Consider the following 22,166-nt stretch of genomic DNA (forward strand, 5'->3'; position numbering starts at 1 on the left):
GAGGCGGGTGCCGGCAGCAGAATCGCATTGCCGGCACCCTGCCCCTGACAGGGAGCTGCGATCAGCGGCAGTTAACTGCCGCTGATCTGCTAGTACCCGCCTCCTGTATAAAGGGGTAAAATCATTGGTGGTGCAGTGTGCCCCCCCCCCCCCCCCCCCTCAATCCCCCCATCCCATTAAAATCATTGGTGGCACAGTGCGCCGGCCCCTCTCAACCCTCCAGTATTAAAATCATTGGTGGCAGTGGCCACAGGGACCTCTCCACTCCCCCTCATTGGTGGTGCAGTGGCAGCTTCTGATCGGAGCCCCAGCTGTGTAAGCCTGGGGCTCCGATCGGTTACCATGGCAGCCAAGAGGCTACAGAAGCCCTGGTTGCCATGGTAACATCCCTGATGCTGTGTGCACAAAGCACAGAGCAGCAGGGACAGTGTGGAGTCCTATTCACCCTGATAGAGATCTATCAGGGTGAATAGGAAAAGGGATGAAAGATCCCAGGTTCTAGCCCCTAAGGGGGGAAATAGTTATTAAATAAAAAGTTAAAAAAAAAAAAACACTAAAATATGAAGTATAAATCACCCCCCTTTTCCCAATTTCACATATAAAATATATAAATAAACATATTACATCGCCACGTCAGAAAAGTCCAAACTATTAAAATATTAAAAAAAAATCTAGGTGGTGAATGCCGGAACAGAAAAAATAAAATAAAAACTGCGCGATTCGCCATTTTTAAAAATGAGGAATGCACGTGGCTTTTTTTGTTTATTTTTTTCGCGTGGTATCGAATGGTATCGAGTATCGCAATACTTTTTCATGGTATCGAAACCGAATCAAAAATTTGGTATCGCAACAACTCTACTGTGTGGTGCTGTATACTATAGGGTGCTATACTGCATACTGTGTGGTGCTGTATACTATAGGGTGCTATACTGCATACTGTGTGGTGCTGTATACTATAGGGTGCTATACTGCATACTGTGTGGTGCTGTATACTATAGGGTGCTATACTGCATACTTGGGGGTTTACATCCACTTTAATCATACAACTAAAAAAACGAAATAAATATAGATATATATATAAATGTACACACACTCTGGTGCTGGTGGGTAATGCTGGTGTGGGTACTGCTGGTGCTGGTGGGTATTAATGTTGGAGTGGCGTGTGTACTGCCTGGGTACTCTACATTGTGACATCACAAAAAAAAAAAATGTTTGGGTTTACATCCACTTTAAGTTATTAGTGCCCCTCAAGTTTTGACTGTAATATCTTATGTGTCCCCCTTATATAGCAATCTTAGAGTTGCCACTCGTTCGAGGAAGTGTAAAAAAGGTGAGGAAAAATAAAGTTTATTACGTGTTGGTGAAAATAACCTTTAGTGCAGAAATGAAACGTAATGTTTTGAGTGGAGCACAGGAGAGGAAAAAGGCTGCAGAGGAGAAAGAGAAAATGTGCAAACTTCCAAAACTAACATCTTGGCTCAATCCAGGTGCAACGTCAGCCAGTAGTTCTGCTCCTCCAGATGTAGCATCCACATCTACATGCACTCCAATTCCAGCAGAAATACCAATGGTATCATTACCTGATCCTACTGCTGGGGAAAATCCACAAGAGGAAATGCCCAATAAATATCGCCTTATTGATAATTTGCATTTTTATTCTAGTGCGTGATTGTGTAGACAGGGCCCCAGTGCACTGTATTGCCCGGGGGCCTATAATGCTCTTAAGATGGCACTGCTGTGCGGGCATGCTGGGAGGTGTAGTTTTGCAACAGCTGGAGGCACACTGGTTGGGAAACATTGGACTAGACCAATAACACAGGAAGAAGTGCAATCTACCATTCACAGCTTTGCATCGGGGAAGAGTCCGGGTCCTGACGCTTACCCGCTAATATACTATAAAAAATTCTAAACAGAATTACTCCCCCACCTCACGATAGTATGTAACAGATTGATGCAAGGCGACCCTTTCCTTAGACAAACGCTTGAATCATGCGTCATACTTCTCCTCAAGGAGGGCAAGGACCCTCTGTGCTGCGGTAGCTACAGACCAATCTCAGTCTCAGAGGTTGAATACTGTGCTGCCGTTGCTCATAGGGTGTGAGCAATCCAGCTTTGTGAAGGGAAGGGAAGGCAGGGACAACGCACATAGGGTTTTTCACTCCATCCATGTGGCCCATACTAAAGAAAATCCCCCTGATGCTCCTAAGTATAGATGCTGAACCTTGGCTTTTATGAGATCCACACTTTGTAAATTTAACATTCCTGAAACATTTATTCAAGCAATTTCCTTGCAATATGACCAACCACATGCCAAATTACGAATAAATGGGTCCTTATTGCCCACTTTTGAGATAACCAATGGCACGAGACAGGGGTGCCCCCTCTCTCCATCCCTCTTTATTTTGGTGGTGGAGACATTAATCCAATCTACTCGCCAGGACCCGTCAATTCACGGGGTGCATTATGGAGAGCGAGATCTTAAGTGTACAGCGTTTGCTGATGATCTCCTGTTTCTGATCACCAATCCTGAAGAAGGGACGCTAGCTCTCCACAATAAACTGGAGGCCTTTGGTGCCATATCTGACTTTAAGGTTAGCACCACTAAGTCAGAACTGCTGAATGTCACACTACTTAGAGAGGGGCTAAGGAAACAAATGGCCTCCTCCCCCTTTTCACTGTCGAAAGGCCCGTTGACATACTTAGGTACCCAGATACTAGGTGACCTTCGGGACCTCTACAAGAAGAACTATATCCCCTTGATGGAGAAAGTTAGGGAACTCCTAAAGAAGTATGACATTCGGAAAAATGTGCTGAAAGCTTACGTCTTTCCCAAAATCCTCTACACGCTCCAGATGGTCCCAATTTTGCTTCCTAAAACTTTCTGCTCAGAAATTAAACGGGCCTTCTCGAGATTTTTGTGGAGTAAGAAGAAACCCAGATTATCTCATCACATAGTAACCAGGAGTAGAGAGATGGGGGGCCTAGGATTACCTGATACACACCTGTATTATCAGGCTGTACAATTAAATAGATGGATTGAGCAAGCGGCCCTGAGGAGACAGCAGGACGTAGCTAAATTAGCGGCATTCTCAAAGGGTCCCTCATTCCTCGGTCATTTGTGGCTCCCCGGAGCCCCTCACGGATCTCAGGGACAAGTGACCCACTCCTGGAGGCCCTTTGGGAAATAGGAGCAAAGCTCCACAACAGTCTCTTCCAAAACCCTTCCCTGGTGATGCCAACCAGTCTCCTCTCTTTTCTCATGGGATCTCCACCTGGTACCTACCAAGAACTCTGGGATTGCTTTTCCGAGTCTCCTTTAAAGGAGTTCTTTTCTAACCACTAATTCCAACCTCAGGAATCTCTCCCTCTACGCCTTAGACACTCGGCTTCCTTAGCCTTATGTCAAGCCCACTTTTACTCGATTTGCCAAGGTGCTTTAAAAAAATATGTAGTAGGAACCTCGTTGTCCCCGTTCGAAAAAATATTTGCTTCCCCAATCCTGAAGCACAGGAAAATTTCAGCCCTCTATGCGCTTCTGAGGAGCTGGGGTGAGATAGACAGACCTTGCTTTTTGAGAGAGTGGGAGAGGAAGCTAGACATATCGATGTCAGATAATGAGGTGAAGAGGATACTGTCCACCTTCCATGATTTTTCATCGTGTATACGCATACAGGAAGGTCACTATAAACCAGGTATGCTCAACCTGCGGCCCTCCAGCTGTTGTAAAACTACAACTCCCACAATGCCCTGCTTTAGGCTGATAGCTGTAGACTGTTCGGGCATGCTGGGAGTTGTAGTTTTACAACAGCTGGAGGGCCGCAGGTTGAGCATGCCTGCTATAAACTATTATCCCGATGGTACAAAACTCCTGAGTTTTTACACAAGAGGTGATTACTGCCATCTCCAAACTGCTGGAGGTGTTGGGTTGGAGTGGGATCGTTATCTCATATATGGTGGGACTGTCCAGAGATTCACCCCTTTTGGGATGAGATTCAGGACTTTATACGTAAACTCACAAGTTGGGAGATCAGGATCTCCTTGGATATGATAGTCCTAGCAAGACCCAATAAAACATTCACACCGTCTAAAAGGGATCTGACCACGCATCTACTTGCAATTGCTAGATCACTGATTCCGCTACACTGGCTGGACACGAAACCCTCCCTCGGTACAGGAATGGATTAAGAAAGTAGATCTGATCTGCCAGTATGAGGAACTATCTGGTTAGATCTCTAGAACACATACGTTTTCAATAGTTTGGCAACCGTGGAAAAACAGGGCCACCGTTCTGTAACTTGGGGTCCCTTCCCCGTTCTGCTTCCTTATGAGCCGTACACTGCAGGAGCAGGATGTCTGCCTACCACAACATTAGTCCCCCCCCCCCCCCTTTTTTCTCTTCTCTTTATATCTCTCCCACCAGCCACTTTAAGTAACAGAGCTTCCCACTTACATGTTGTAACGTAATTGTGAGGAGAGTACTTTAGCATACGCATTGTTATGAAGCTGAACTGTTTCGCCAAAATTGCATTTTGTTGATGGGTAACTTTGTTCAAGTTCCTCTGTAATGACACATTCTCTTGCTGTTTCATTTAATTTGAAAATAAAGAATTTATAAAAAATAAAAATAAAAAAATAACACAGGAATGGCACAACATACAGACATAAGAATAGATGCACCAGAATTGTTATGTATGCAGTGGCGGATTATAATAGGGTCATTCGGGTCGGTAGCCCCGGGGCTGGCATCCCTGGGGGGCCCAACGCCGACCCGAACACCCACATACTGCGGCGGGGCACAGGAGCGAATAGTTCCCTGCCCTGCCACCGATCACCGCCATAGGCTTCATTGCGCCTGTGCCGGGAGGGACGCAGGACAATGAAGAATGCGCGCCTGCTTCACCATGCCGGACACAGGTAAGTATAGCTTTTAATTTTTGTTTTGTTTGTGTGTGTGCCAACTTTTGGGGGGGGGGGGGGCAGAGGAGGACATGGGGCAGTGTGGTAGCAAATCAGTTCGGGGAGGGCAGATTATTAAATGGGGGCAAATCACTTCACGTGGGGCAGATTATTACTTGGGGGCAAATTCTTCATGGTGAGCAGTGTGGGGCCAAATTACTTCAGGGGGTGCAGTGTGGGGGCAAAATACTTCAGGGGTTGCAGTGTGGGGGCAAAATACTTCAGTGGTTGCAGTGTGGGGGCAAATTGCTTCATGGGGGGCAGTGTGAGGGCAAATTACTTTATGGGTGCCAGTGTGGGGGCAAATTATTTCATGGGAGTGCAGTGTGGGGGCAAATTACTTCATGGGGCAGTGTGGGGGCAAATTACTTCATGGGATGCAGTGTGGGGGCAAATTATTTCATGGGAGTGCAGTGTGGGGGCAAATTACTTCATGGGAGTGCAGTGTGGGGGCAAATTACTTCATGGGGCAGTGTGGGGGAAATTACTATATGGGGGTACTGTGGGGGCGTTTCTATTAGGGGACATTATTTTTGGGGACGCTATACAGGCATTATTACCTGGAGCACAATATAGGGTGTTATTACTGGGGGAATTCTAGGGGACATTATAATGGCTGTAGACACTATAGGGACCTCTGGGTCAAACGAGGGGGAGAGGAAAGAGAAGATCTACATGACAGGAGATGCCACTGGATGTAACAGGTATGTGATGTTGTATTCCCCTATATCTAGAGCTGGCTCACTACTGTGACCTGTGTCTCATCTTCCTCTCCAAGTCTTTTTTTTTTTTTTATCATAATCGCATGCATTTTAAATTTGGCAGCTAAAATTTTAATTTGTCACCTGCAGTCCTATGTAACAGCCCAGATAACAGTGATAACTTTCTGTGTGCAGATAATGTAGTAGATGTTCCATGCAGGCCTATGTAACACCCCACATAACACAATAGTTCACTGTGTTATGTGGTGTGTTACATAGGACAGCAGGTAACATCTATGAAATCTGTACTCAGAGAGTTATGAGATGGTGGGGGTCTGACTCCTGGCACCCCCACCAATCAAATGTTTGAGGAGACCGCGATGTTAAAGGGAGCACTGCAGCCTCTTTGCTCCTTACCAAGCACAGCTCTGTCTATTTGATAGCACTGCGCTTGGTATTACAGATCAGACCCAATCACTCAGATAAGACAGAGCTGCACGTAGACCATGTGATGTCATATGGGCTAGGAAGAGACTTTGGCACTTAAGAAGCACCGCAGCCTCTTCATACAGAGAAAAAAAAAAGTGTTGCCGAGTTGGGTAGACAGCCCCGGGCCTATCATGCACTTAATCCGCCCCTGTATGTATGTATGTATGTATGTATGTATGCATGTAGCTATTAAAACAGGCATGTCAGGAGAGGTGACAGGTCCTCTTTAAATAATTATTTCTAGAAGACTATTTTTTATAAATTAAAGATTATTAGGAATTCTACTGTGGCCATACATGCTAGATAGAAGATGGTTGAACAAATGATCATCTGGTGAACAATCATTATGCCAACGCCGACAAGTCATACATATTTTAATCCATATTGACCAACAGTTGTTTAAACTGGTCATACATTTTGACTTACACTAGGTCAAGTTTCTAGGAACGTTCTGAGGACATTCTTTCAGAGAAAGATCTTTATGCATTATACAAAAATTGTAAACATGGTAGACTTCTTCTCACACTATGATGGTTTATCATTAGCTGGCCTTCTTTTTAAATTTCTACCCTGTGATTTCCTAGATGAGCTTGGTCAAACTTCCATAGTCAATTTGGAGTGCATTTAGTTAAAGCTATCAAGGAAAAGGAAAACAACAGAATTCCAATTTATTATATAAAAATATTGTACAATAAGTAATCACTTATTTAAAGTTTTACAATAATGTTTCATGTAGTATTTTGACTGTAGTAAGCAAATTGTAATATATTGTTAGTATGATTTATGGAAGAGACTGTACAATTATTCATTATAATGCGGATCTTATGTTGATTATTTTTTTTTATTTCCTGCACATGACTACATTTACCGCAGACTTCATTTAGTAAAATGTTTTGATGTTTTTATATTATAGATTCTAGCAAAATCTAAAGGGCTGGACTGGAAAAGCATGATGAAACTAGGAGATCTCCAGAACAGACTTGCGGTTACTGTAGAAGATATGTTGGGTGTTGTTGAGAAGGTCCTACATCCTGAGCCATATACACGGGAAGAAATATGTGAGACTTTGGGAATAAGCTTAGAAGAACTTTGTGCCACAGTCTTAAGTCAAAACACTCAAGATGGTAAGTAAAATATTCTGATGTTTTATATTACATAAACTAAAACGATTAGGAAATTATAATAAGAGTATAGAGTGTTCCTTATTTGTATCCTCTTACTACGGCCATGTATTATTTATATGATTGCTGTAATAAGATGTGATAAAGAAAGATTTATTTCTGTTTTTGAAGATGAATAGATTAATTAATTAATTGGAAGGATAATGTTTGCATTTGCACATTTTCTCAAAGAGGGTTTGGATTGTTTACAGAAGTGTGACCCTCGATTTGCTAGCACATGTCACCCATAACTCTACTTTCTCTTTCCTAAAACAATTTTTGTTAGTGACTTTTACTTTCTCTTATGTTTTTTTTTCCTCTTAATACTCCTCCCTTTTTTCCCCCTTGCCTTTCCATTTAATTCATTCTGTTTTCCATGTTTGTAACTTGTCTCTTTTAGATATGGAACATACCCAGTGGGTTGACAATGCTGCCAAGCAGTTAAATTTTTCACATAATTGTAAAATTGATCAAAATCAGTTTTGCATAGGTCCCATATATAGTGTTGAGCACAAATATTTGAATAGCGAATTTTTATCACGAATATCGCCACTTAGAGAATTCGTGAATATTTACAATATAGTGCTATATATTCGTTATATCGAATATTAAACTTTTTTTTCTGCTTCTTGCTTGTGGGCCAATGAGAAGGAAGCTATGTCAAGTTCACAATACTTAGTGCACCAATCAGTAATCTGTAGTCAGACCTGCTAAAATGTGAAGTGGCACGTAGTGCGAAAAAATATTCTAATCACTGCCGATTAGTGCAATCGCGAATATATTGGAGCACTTGACTCTATCTGCATATAAAGCTATTCTAATGTTCTGCCGTGCCAACCATTTTCTCCAGTCTCAGGAAACTTATACCAGGTTGAAAAATGTAGCCAAAGTGACTCACGCCTGTATTTTGCATTATGAATTCGCATTACATGGTTTTTACATTGCCGATTTATCGCCTTCAGTAAAATAATCTCGAATTCTCGAAATTCGCGAATATATGACGAATATTCTACAAAATATTTGTGAAATATCGTGAATTCGCATATAGCTCCTGCCGCTCATCACTACCCATATAGTGTTTCAATACCATTTTGAAAACCATAGTACGGAATTTAGGAGATAGTAAGTCCGTATTATGAGCCAGAAGAGCTCTTCGACAGCCAAGGTAGACAGACATCCATCATAAATAAAAATTACTTGCAAGGATGGTAAAGCTACACTATAATTGCTTGTGAAGTTCTTCAGAAGTAGTAGAGGAAAATCATGTCACATTAAGTAGCTCAAATTGTGTATTAATGCAACAAAATCAGAAATTGCTTAATTTATGGCAACATTTTTGGTATGTGTCACAAACCTGTACCGTAAATGCCTACTTTTCAGTCCTCTCGAATCTTTGTCATAGCAAAAGACTGTGGAATTAAAAAAATTAGATATTAGTCATAAACTGCTCTACATATGGTAAACAGATAACCACAAGAAATTGCTCATACATATGAGAACAGCATATTAAAACAAACATTTTATAATAATTAATTTAGTGTAGTTGTTGGGAGGTTTTAACTCCTCTACATGTCTACATGTACAAGTATACAAAGTAAATCCCATAAATGACCTGTGTGTGTGTTCTCTTTTGAGCGCTCGGGAAATATGTTAAGCATTAACATCTCTAAGTAATGCGGCATGCACATTTACTAATGCAGCACGCCCTGTTCTGTACACTACAGTGAGAATAATGCAAAAAAATAATTAGAACATGCTACACTGTGTTTACCCCAGGACAATGCCCGCCCTCAGCACTAGTTTCCCCTGAAAACACATTTCATCAAGATTGGGAATCACTGGCCTTTTACTTTAACTGGATTTTCTTTCTTTTAATCAAGGCCAGCCACTTAATTTGGATATCTTGAGTATGCTGTTGTATAAAGATTACAAAAGATTTTCTGATCTTCTGGTTGCTGTTAAAGAACCATTCCCTTTGCCAATATATAACGTGCCGAGCTGAGAGAACCATAAAGTTTTTTAAGGTAATCTGGCCAGCACAGAATTGTTTTACCAAAGGGTGGTCTAGGAATCAGTCACAATCATTGGCAGAGCTTTCACAATGTAATTGAAAACAGACGTGTTTGTGCTTCATACTTTGGGTTACTACTGTTCAATGGTGATTTACAAGAGTGTGTGAGCTATGGAAATCTCTCACGCGAGTCTGCATACATCTTAAATGGATGCACATTTTCAAATATACTTTTTTTTCCTATCACGTCATAATTGGAAGGGTGGTTAAGCAAACCATAGACTTTAAAGGAAAGTCACAGGATTATATTAGTCTCTGGAGGTTCTAATATGTTTTCGAATACACTTTTTTATGCTGTCATTTACTGGGGATAGGCATCTACAAGCATGCATGGAATTTTACCATTTTCTGTAGCACCACATCACAGAAAGATGTAGGCATTATTTAGCACCTTAAGCTTTTAACAAACTGAAGATACTGACTATATACACAATATTAAATCATATATACTCCAATGTTATCATTTTAATTATGTTTGGTATGAAAAAGACATAAGAAATATAAAAAAAACTGTTTAAGGCCTCATGCACACGACCGTATTTTTTTGCGGTCCGCAAAAACGGGTTCCGTTTTTCCGTGATCCGTGACCGTTTTTTCGTCCGTGGGTCTTCCTTGATTTTTGGAGGATCCACGGACATGAAAAAAAAGTCGTTTTGGTGTCCGCCTGGCCGTGCGGAGCCAAACGGATCCGTCCTGAATTACAATGCAAGTCAAAGGGGACGGATCCGTTTGACGTTGACACAATATGGTGCAATTTCAAACGGATCCGTCCCCCATTGACTTTCAATGTAAAGTCAGGAGTTAATATACCATAGGATCGGAGTTTTCTCCAATCCGATGGTATATTTTAACTTGAAGCGTCCCCATCACCATGGGAACGCCTCTATGTTAGAATATACTGTCGGATATGAGTTAGATCGTAAACCCTCAAATCCGACAGTATATTCTAACACAGAGGCGTTCCCATGGTGATGGGGACGCTTCAGGTTAGAATATACTAAAAGAACTGTGTACACGACTGCCCCCTGCAGTTAACACATTGGTGGCCAGTGCGGCCGCCCCCCCCTCCCTCCCCTGTAGTTAACTCATTGGTGGCCAGTGGGCCCCCCTCCCTCCCCTGTAGTTAACTCGTTGGTGGCCAGTGGGCCCCCCTCCCTCCCCTGTAGTTAACTCATTGGTGGCCAGTGGGCCCCCCCTCCCTCCCCTGTAGTTAACTCGTTGGTGGCCAGTGGGCCTTCTCCCCTCCCTCCCCCTCCTAATTAAAATCTCCCCCCTATCATTGGTGGCAGCGGAGAGTACCGATCGGAGTCCCAGTTTAATCGCTGGGGCTCCGATCGGTAACCATGGCAACCAGGACGCTACTGCTGTCCCGGTTGCCATGGTTACTTAGCAATTTGTAGAACCATTATACTTACCTGCGAGCTGCGATGTCTGCGTCCGGCCGGGAGCTCCTCCTACTGGTAAGTGACAGGTCATTAAGCAATGCGCCACACAGACCTGTCACTTACCAGTAGGAGGAGCTCCCGGCCGGACGCAGACATAGCAGCTCGCAGGTAAGTATAATGGTTCTATAAATTGCTAAGTAACCATGGCAACCGGGACAGCAGTAGCGTCCTGGTTGCCATGGTTACCGATCGGAGCCCCAGCGATTAAACTGGGACTCCGATCGGTACTCTCCGCTGCCACCAATGATAGGGGGGAGATTTTAATTAGGATGGGGAGGGAGGGGAGAAGGCCCACTGGCCACCAACGAGTTAACTACAGGGGAGGAAGGGGGGGCTCACTGGCCACCAATGAGTTAACTACAGGGGAGGGAGGGGGGGGCGGCCGCACTGGCCACCAATGTGTTAACTACAGGAGGGGGGGGAACTGCCCCCTGCTGCCTGGCAACACCTGCCAGGCAGCAGGGGGCAGTCATGTACACAGTTCTTTTAGTATATTCTAACCTGAAGCGTCCCCATCACCATGGGAACGTCTCTGTGTTAGAATATACTGTCGGATCTGAGTTTTCATGAAGTGAAAACTCAGCTCTGAAAAAGCTTTTATGCAGACGGATCTTCGGATCCGTCGGTATTAAAGTAACCTACGGCCACGGATCACGGACGCGGATGCCAATCTTGTGTGCATCCGTGTTCTTTCACGGACCCATTGACTTGAATGGGTCCGTGAACCGTTGTCCGTCAAAAAAATAGGACAGGTCCTATTTTTTTGATGGACAGGATACACGGATCACGGTCTCGGCTGAAAAACGGTGCATTTTCCGATTTTTCCACGGACCCATTGAAAGACAATGGGTCCGCGAAAAAAAACGGAAAACGGCACAACGGCCACGGATGCACACAACAGTCGTGTGCATGAGGCCTAAAGAGAAAGTCCTGTAAGTAATAGTAGAACTTTCAGTTCTGAGTGAACCTACTGTTAACTTGCTACTACTAAGTATCTGTCCCTGAGATATAATACATGAAGCAAAAAAGTGACAACCAAGAATGCCAAACTGTGATACCCAAAAGCATTATCACGCTACAACTAAAATACTTGGAAGCCTTTAGGTAAATTGAATGACCCAGCTTTTTCCCAAATTCATGTTCAAAAATGTGGATAGAAATATAAGTAAACTAAAAATAACTTGACAGCTAACTAGCTAATTATACTTTTCTGAGATTGTAAACCAAAGTTTTCCAAACCAAGTGTTTTGCTCCATTTAAGTTGCATGCCATATTCAGTCACCTCTCTCAGGTACACAGGGTGGTAGTAGCTTTGTCATGTGGAAGAACACCCTGTAGAAGAACACCACGTCAAGTCAGCTTTTCTATATGCTTTGAATATTGCAATAATATCTGACACAGACATTCGGCATGGTCGCAGATCAGGTCGAGGATACTGCCTACTCAGGATGCCGGTAGTTCAATTGATACACGTGGGGAAGGATGTAGTCTGGGAATCCCCTTGCTGGACACCTCATCTGTTTATGCCCTCTGTGGGTTATACTTATAAAATCCATATTTTGGATTGTGCTTAAATTTGTGAGCATCTTATGTTCTCTTTGTCAAGGCATTTTCCTGACATTGGTAGCTATTGAGATTAGTATATATATTTTTTTTTTCAGGTGCTCCTTACCATGTGTGCAACCTTATCATGGGCTCCACTTTGTTAGTTTTTTCTGTGTATAGAGTCTAGACCTTTAAACATTTTAATCAATAAAATGTCTTCGTATATTTTTTATACGGTTTAATGTTATTCTCTTGTATGTGCCCTGTCTCTTTTCTTTTCTTGATACTGCTTACTTAGCTCCATATTGTGTATAATTGTTAAGAGGCATTAAAGTTACATTGTTTTTGTGAACACTGATATTTATAGGTTATATACCATTACAATGAGGTAGGTTTGTAGGATGACAATTGTTTAGATTATTCTACTGAACTATGATTTAAATAAATGTAAAACCAGTAAAAATGTATGTGTCCCTGGATGTCGCTATGGCAACTAGAAAGAAAACATCCAGGGGGAAATGTATCATCTCCTTGTGCCTCATTTATGGCATAAAAAATTTACACACCTGGGGCCAGATTTATCATTACTCTGACAGCTCACTCTACTTTCACATATGGCTAAAGTCAGTTTTAGCCAAGTCAGATTTATGATCGGCCCTTTAAGACTGTAATAAATGTGGTTTGACGGTAGAAGTTTATCCGTCAGTAAGCAGCTTTACAAAAGTCGCGCATCTTTACTAAAAAGTCGCACGTCTTTACCAAAAAGTCGCATGTTCTATTAAAAAGTCTCAAAAGATAAGCATGGTCCTCACTGGAGTGAAATTGCGCATTTTTTTGCGACTTTTTTGCGACTTTTTAAATAGTCCCAATAGTAAATCTGTCTAGAGATTAATTTACATAAGAAAACACGCCCACTTTCAGAAAACTGGCGAGCATAGTGCAGAGCAGAAAAAAGTCGCAAATTTGTGCGCAGTTTTAGCGTTTGCGCATTTTTTTGCGACTTTTTCACTCCATTATTCTGACTTGAGCTAATGATAAATCTGGCCCCTTGTGTTTACGACTTTTTAAATGCCATCTGCAACAAAGTTTGTTGCAAGTGACGTTTCTGCACCACCCTCACCACTTTATGAAAAGCATGGGGATGGCGGCGAGTGGGCAAGGCCAGCAGATCCACCACATTTATCTTCATTCGTGCTTTCATTCTGGTGCATGGACAACCGATGACGCCTGCACCTTGTCACAAATTAGTTGCATCCTCCGGAAGCATAGGAGACTTCAAATACTGGTTTAAAATGACAGTCTTTATAACTCTCTCCCGCAATGTTTACATTTACAGCTGCATTCAGAGAACTGAATAATTGTGCACAATTGTGAAAAAAGTGTACATTACAAATTGAATTCTTTTTTTTGTTTGATGACTAAACAGCTTTATTTATACAGAGAATAGAATTCCTGTAGCTTTCTTTCATAGAACACCTACCTTTTTTCATGTACGTTGCTTAAAGAGGACCTTTCATCGTTTTTATATATTCTAGATAAATACATTTACCTGCGGGGTACCCCCCGCTGATGCTGCCACCATGCCTGTTTTTTTTTAAATATCGCTTCTGCACCCGCTGTGCGCCCCCTGTAGGGTTTCTCAGTGGGCATCTTCTTCTCCCTGACTGTGCCATACTGAGCAGGAAAACTGCAGAGGGGCGTAGCGGGGTGCAGGAGTGATATTAAAAAAAAAAAAACAGGCAGGGTCGCAGCATACCCCGCAAGTAAAGGTATTTATCTAGAATAAATAAACACCTTGAAAGGTCCTCTTTAATCTTAGCAACTGTAAATTTTTCATGTCTGTAGATTCTTGCAAAGGGAAACGTGATTCATGACATTTTTACATAAAATGTAAAATCGTATAGGGGTGTACTAGGGCATGACAAATTTGAGTATAAAAGAGGAACACCCACTCATGTTTCTCATCATAATTAATATAAATTGGGAGCTCCTGGAGAACTTCTATAACTGCCTCAACACCACAGTAAAATTGAAAGCCAATGTCCTTTTCCACAATCTTGGTTAGCAAACATTGGCTTAAGATCAACAGTTAAAGAGAACCTGTCACCAGGAAAAAGCTGTGTGATCTACAGGCCGCAGATTAAAGAGCAGGAGGAGCTGAAAGGATTGATATATAGATTTGTGGAAAAATATTCAGTATAACTTGCATTTGATTGATTTTTTGTATTCCTGCTCATTCTGGACATTGAAGTCATGGAGGCGGTCCTATCAGTGATTGACAGCTATCTATGAATACACAGTCATAGAGGGAAGGCTGTCAGTCACTGATAGGGCCACCTCCTGGACTTCAAAGAAATTTAAATGAATACAAACTATATATACAGTGCTGTGAAAAACTATTTGCCAACAAATTTGAATATCAGGTAACCTGAGTAAATATGAAAAGCATTTTTTAAATTGTTTCCTTTATTAAGGCTAGTTTCACACTAGCGGTAGGGGACTCTGGCAGGCTGTTCCAGCGGGTGAACATCCTGTCGGATCCGTCCTGCCGCTAGTTCACTTGTGCCCCCGAACTGCCGCTCCTTCCCCATTAACTATAATGGGGCGGGGGAGGAGTTACGGCGGCAGCACGGCAGCGCACGCTTAGAGGCGGCTGGACTAAAAGTACTGCATGCAGACATACAGCCTGCAAGAGTCCCCTGCCGCTAGTGTGAAAGTAGACAAAAAAAGAGATCTCAAACAACCTGGCCCTGTGTGAAAAAATAATTATCCCCCTCACCATGAATTTACTGGGATTAATCACAGTTTTTGGAAAGCTGAGTTCCTATTTACTAGCCACAGTCCTGAATACTGCCAGACCTGTAGAATCAAAACATCACATAAAAAGAACCTGTTTGACAACATGAAGCAGGCTGAAATATCTCAAAAAGCAACACATCATGCCCCGATCTGAAGAAATTCAAGAACAGATGAGAAAGAAAGTCATTGACATCTGTCAGTCTGAAAAGGTTACAATATCATTTCTAAGGCTTTGGGACTCCAGTGAACCACAGTAAGAGCTATTATCAAAAAATGGAGAAAACATGGTGAACCTTCCCAGTCGTGGCCGACTTACCAAAATTACACCAAGAGTACATTGACGACTCATCCAGAAGGTCACAAAAGAACCCAGAACAACATCTAAAACACTGCAGGCCTCATTGACCTCAGTTAAGGTCAGTGTTCATGATTCAACAATAAGAAAGGGACTGAGCAAAAATGGTATTCATGGGAGAGTTTCAAGGCAAAAAACACTACTGACCAAAAAAACAACAAAAAAACACATATTGATAATCCCAAAGCCTTTTGGGAAAATATTTTGTGGACTTATGAGACAAAAGTGGAACTTTATTGAAGATGTGTGTCCTGTTACTTGTGTAAAGCTAACACAGCATTTCAGAAAGAGAAAATCATACCAACAGTCAAACTTGGTGGTGGTAGTGTGAAGGTATGGGGCGGATTTGCTGGTTCCGGACCTGGACAACATTCTTTAATTGATGGAACCATGAATTCTGCTCTCTACTAGAAAATCCTGAAGGAGAATGTCCAGCCATCAGTTCGTGACCTTAAGGTCAAGCGTATGTGGGTTTTGCAGCAGGACAATTATCTGAAGTACACCAGCAAGTCCACCTCTGAATGGCTGAAAAAACTCAAAATAGAAGGTTTGGAGTGGCCTAGTCAAATTCCAGACTTAAATCAAGATGCTATGGCATGACCTTAAATGCTCGAAAACCCTGCAATGTGGCTGAAATAAACCAAAGGTGGCAAAACCAGTTATTAGATTTAGGGGGCAGTTACTTTTTCACATAGGGCCTATTTGGTTTGGATAGCTTTTCTACCTTAATAAATGAAATTATCATTTAAAAACTGCTGATTTACTCATGTTATCTTTGATATTCAAATTTGATCATCTGAAACATATAAGTGTGAAAAATAAGCAAAAAGAAAAGAAATCTGTAAAGGGGCACATACTTTCACAGCTCTGTATCAATTTAGTCAGCTTCTCCTGCTCTATAACACACTGTAGCTCAGGCACTATGTTCAATGTGACAGGTTTCCTTTAATGTTCCTATATAGCTCAGACAATTGCATCCTTAAAGTGTAGCTCGTTATACACAAGTTTTCATAAATGAATAGTAGAGGTGAATATAAGAAACTTTGTAATATATCTAATGAAAGAATTATGCTTCTTCCTGGGCTTCTGAGGCTGCTTTCTTTCTTCTTTCCTTCACTCAGCCTCTTATCTCTAATAGAACCTATTTCAAGCCTCACACACAAAAGTCTGTGGAGACAGGAGGAGGGATGAGGAGGCTGCTGCCAGTTAGTAAGTGATTTATTTCCTCACTCTGATATAGATATAGTAAAGTCAAAAGTGCTAAGTGTATCAGAGCTAAGAAACTACAGTTTGTATCTCTCATTCAGCAGCCTCCCCCCCCCCTTTCTCTCGTAGGAAAGAGCAAAGCAGCCTGATAAGATATAAATATATATTATAACGTTTCTTATAGTCACATGCCCTATTCATTTATGAAAAGTTGTTTTATAATTGGAGGTACGCTTTAAAGGATTTCTAATGACCTTTTTGCACTTTGAGAGATTATGTTTTTCATAATGAATAGATCATGATTTCTAAAACTTGAAAGATTGAAGATGGTGTTTACTTCACCAGTACTGCATGTGATAGAAGGCTCAGCAGTTGGGATAACTAGAAACATATGTAACTCAGGCCTGTTTTAACTTTCAATCTGTAATTTTTGTTAAAGACATTTCAGCATAATTGATTGCTGCAGCTATTTCCTCTTTACCGCCAAATACATTTTTCTCTGTATATGTATGGCTATACAGCCTAGATATGGCCTCTCTGCTTTTGATATACAACAGCCTGCAATTGGCACCTGTCTTGATTATTATGGCTCCTTTGTGATGAAACCTGCTGAAGCCTCTCTTATTGGATTGAATCAAGAGACACATATATTGTATCAGAATAAGAATTTAAATCTACATTTAAATTATGTACTGCATTTAAATAGCTACCAAATTAATCTCCCTTAATTCAAATATACATTTTATCAAATCTATGTTAAAATATGAAAAACCTCTCCATATGGTGCAGTATTATATCATTCAAAATCAAATATAGTACCATAAAGGGTCTAAATCATAGGCAAGTGTACTCGATATATGATCTGGATTGAAAACGGGTATATCAAGAGGTGGGACATTAGATGTCCTTCTTTACTCATGGTTTGTTTACACAAGATATCACGGGAAAATAAGGTTCAGCATGTCTTTTATATTCAGATCTTTTGCTGTTCAATGCATCCCAAATGATTCTCCAGATCCGGGTGTTCTTGGGAATAACATATGTGTCCCTATTCCACCCCTAAATCTCTCCCTGCTTACAGGTTACCCCACCTCTCGGTGGCTAAACCCTTTCAATTCCTACACTTGCCCTGAAAAATACAATGCTATTCCCAAAATGAAGATAAGCTCTCTCATACACCGTAGTCCCACGGGAACCATAAAAACGATATAGTCCTGTAAAGTAGGTCCCAAGGGATACATCTAATGTCCTACCTCTTGATATACCGATTTTCAATCCAGATCATATATCGAGTACACTTCCCTATGATTTAGACCCTTTATGGTACTATATTAGATTTTTTTATGATAGAATACTGCACCATATGGAGAGGTTTTTCATATTTTAACGTATATAAAAGGTATATTTAAATTAAGGGAGATTCATTTGGTAGTTGTTTTGTTTTTCACTCCTGATGAGTATCTGATATGTATTTTGGTTTATACAGTATACTGCATTTACCAAACATATAACAACTAGTGCAGAAAAATAGCCTAATTAAAAGTAATGTAAATACTTTTAAAGTGAATATGTTTCTTTGTTGATAAACGTACAGAAACTGGGAAACAGATTATATAAAATCATAAATAAACAATATTGCTCACGTTCCACAGCACGATGTGGACAACCCTACCATTTGATCAGGTTTCATCAACCCATACTGTTGGAGTAGGGCTGCAGTACAGTGTACTAGTTTTTGCAGCTGCCCTCTGTATAGTAAAGGATAATCTGCTATGCTTTCTTACACAGTTTAAAAGAAAAGTTACGCTGACCAATAGCACTCTGACAGAGATCAAAAAGACATTCTCTTTGATGAATGGAACCTTTAGTATATGTTTAACTTATAAGCCGGGAGCTTTTCAGATCTGTACAATTGAACAAATTAAATTAGGGGCTTATAGCCGAACACCAAAACCCAATACTACATCTCTCTCTCTCTAGCAGCAACTTGAGAAGCCAACTAAATGAGGTGAGGCAGCCCCTTTAAATTAACTGTCAGATTGTCACTAAAGCAGAAGCCAAAATCCACACATTTTATATATATGTCATTGCTAATAGTAGTAATAATCAAGCATTCTATGACAATCAAATGTCAAATATCAAGTATCAGGTAAGTATCAGACTGATAGCATCATACTGTATTTTACTAAGAGAAGCAGCAGAGAAGCAGCAGAGAAGCAGGATTGGTGCCTTTTCATAGAAATGTTACAAGGAGGTTCTTTTTTGAACTTTTTCCAACTAGAACTTCAGCCAAAACATTTTTTGTAAAGCTTAACATGGAGAGTGGTTTTGTGTTGGATTTTATCCATTTTAAAATGGATTTTTATACATTTTGCCATTTTTTGAGACATGTAATTGCGAAATATTTAAAAATATATGGGAATAAATTGTTTATGGGATCAGTACATGCTAACGATTTTGTATGGTTGTTATATGTTTAGCTTGGATCTTACCCAATGCACAGCGAGCCTAAGAATGGTTTAATCACCTCATAGTCTACATGGTTCTCATCTACCAAAGACCTGCCACACCACAGTGACTGTGAGAACCCTGCAGATACTAGTTCTCTGATTGTTACTAAGGATACACCACTGGAGCCACCACAGAGCATGTGGGCACTCTTCTGTCAGCATAACTGCAACTTACATATTCACATATTTAAAATGAATAATTGCCATAAAACATTGTTGCTGTTGTTGCTATGTCAGAGGCTCCAGCTGTCATTTTTTTAGGGGAAATTTATTAGTTTAAGGGCTCATTCAGACGACCGTATGCTGTCCGCAAAAATGCGGATCCTTTTTTGGTGTAGATTAGATGCTGTCTCATTCACTTCTATGGGGCCCTTTTCTTCCATTTCACGGCTTAGCAAAAAAATAAATAAGCATGTCCTGTACTTATCAGTAAAAATCTGGACATGGCCCTATTGAAGTCTATGGATCAGAAAAAAAAACTAATGCAATCAGTTTTTTTGCGGCCATGCTTAACTGTCCGCAAAAAAAAGATCCTAATTTTTGCGGACAGCATACGTCTGTCTTAATGAGTCCTAAGTCAGTTGCTTACAATTAATGTGATGACAGGCGTGAGTGGGCAAAGTGTTTTTATTAATAAAGAAAAAGGGATTTATCAAAACCTGAGCTTCACAACACACCACGGCACGAACAAAGGAGATTTCTAAGGACCTCAAAAGTCGAGATCTTGATGCTCATCAGGTTGGAAAATGTTACAAAACCATCTCTAAAGAGTTTTCACACCACCAATCCACAATCAGATCACTCCTCATTCCCCAAAACAATTATTTTTTTTATAAATACTAGGCATCTCCGCATCCCACAATACCCATAATATTAAAATATTAAAATATTTATACCACATAAAAAAACGGCATAACGAAAAAAATCTGCATTTTTTTTTTGCTTCATCTCCCTCCAAAAAATTTATAAAAAGTGATCACAAAATCATAAGCACTCCAATATGGTATTAATAAAAACTACAAATCACCCTCCACACTGTTCCTTAGACATAACTATAAAAAGTTATGGGGGGTCAAAATATGGCAAAAAGAAAAAAAAATGGAATTTTAAATTTTCTTTTCTGTATTAAAACACATTAAAAACCTGTATAAATGTGGTATTGTTGTAATAGTACTGACCCAGAGAATGAAGGGCATGAATCTGTTTTACCGCTTAGGAAACACCGTAAAAACTGTGGTGGAATTGCTTTTATTTTCCAATTCCATCCTATTTTTTATTTTTCAGCTTCCCACTACATTGTATGTAAAAAAACAAACCCTCATACGCGTATGTGAATGAAAAAATAAAACATTTATGGCTCCAGGAATGCATGAGTAAATTACTAAAACTGGAAAATCCAAAGGTCCTGAAGGAGTTAAATGAGAAGCGTTATGTTTGGAGAAAGAAAAAGACTGCATTCCAACATAAAAACCTCATCCCATCTGTGAAACATGTTGGTGGTAGTATCATGGTTTGGGCCTCTTTTTCTGCATCTGGGCCAGGGCGGCTTGCTATCATTGATGGAACAATGTATTTTGAATTATACCAGCAGATTCTAAGAGAAAATGTAAGGACATCTGTCTGTGAGCTGAATCTCAAGAAAACATGGGTCATGAAGCAAGACAACAACCCTAAGCACACAAGTCATTCTTCCAAAGAATGGTTAAAGAAAATTTTTATTATAGTTGTAAAAATGTCCTGACCTAAATCTAATAGAAATGTTGTGGAGGGACCTGAAGAGAGTTCATTGGAGGAAACCCACCAACATAACAGAGTTGAAGCTGTTTTGTACAAAGGAATGGGCTAAAATTCCTCCAAGCCAATGTGCAGGACTAATCAGCAAATAAAAAATGTTTAGTTGCAGTTATTTATACACAAGGCGGTCACACCAGATACTGAAAGTAAAGATTCACATTCTTTTGTCACTCTTTTGTCACTCGCAAACATCATATTCCTGAATAAATAAATGACCAAGTCTAATATTTTTGACTCATTTGATTTGGCTATCTTTATCTACTTTTAGGACTTGTGTGAAAATCTGATGTAGTTTTAGGTCAAATTTATGTAAAAATTTAGAAAGTTCTGAAGAGTTCACAAACTTTCAAGCACCACTGCAGTTTACTGATTATCCACACTTTTATGTATCTTACATTTCTTGTTTCTTTAGTGTCTACCTTCAAACTATACCAGAGAGCTAAGCACGTCTACAGTGAGGCTGCAAGAGTTCTGGCTTTTAAGAACGTTTGTGATGAGGCACCTGCCAATGCTGTCCAGCTGCTGGGGGACCTCATGAACCAGAGCCATGTGAGCTGCAGAGACATGTATGAATGCAGCTGCTCTGAACTAGATCAGCTGGTGGACATCTGTCTGTAAGTTTTGACAACTACACTGAAAAAAATGATTTTGGCTTCCTGTTTGATTAGATGATGAAGTAATGACATTAGTTTCCACAATATCAACTCCTTTGGCGCCACAAATAGAAAGTGACTAATTTCTTTTTTATTTTTTTTTGGCAGGTCACTTTAATGTTGTACAATTCTTTTTGGGAGCAAATAGTTAAATGTTAAAAAGTTATATTTGTTGAGATTAACCACATTTTAAGTCTTTAACCCTTAGGCCCCTTTCACACGGGCGAGATTTCCGCGCGGGTGCAATGCGTGAGGTGAACGCATTGCACCCGCACTAAATCCGGACTCATTAATTTCTATGGGGCTGTGCACATGAGCGGTGATTTTCACGCATCACTTGTGCGTTGCGTGAAAATCGCAGCATGTTCCTCTTTGTGCGTTTTTTACGTAACGCAGGCCCCATAGAAATGAATGGGGTTGCGTGAAAATTGCAAGCATCCGCAAGCAAGTGCGGATGCGGTGCGATTTTCACGCACGGTTGC

General features: G+C 40.7%; 1 protein-coding gene across 1 annotated transcript in view; it reads left to right on the forward strand.

Moving 5' to 3' along the window:
- GALK2 (galactokinase 2) overlaps positions 1 to 22,166 on the forward strand; it is a 286,795-nt gene that overhangs the window by 225,937 nt on the left and 38,692 nt on the right. Inside the window, exons 8-9 of the mRNA XM_040414020.1 lie at positions 7,060 to 7,270; positions 21,444 to 21,645. Of these exons, the coding sequence (XP_040269954.1) occupies positions 7,060 to 7,270; positions 21,444 to 21,645 (413 nt within the window). The remainder of the gene's footprint in view (positions 1 to 7,059; positions 7,271 to 21,443; positions 21,646 to 22,166) is intronic.

The sequence above is a fragment of the Bufo bufo genome, chromosome 1, assembly GCF_905171765.1.
Source record: "Bufo bufo chromosome 1, aBufBuf1.1, whole genome shotgun sequence".
Taxonomy (NCBI): Eukaryota; Metazoa; Chordata; class Amphibia; order Anura; family Bufonidae; genus Bufo; species Bufo bufo.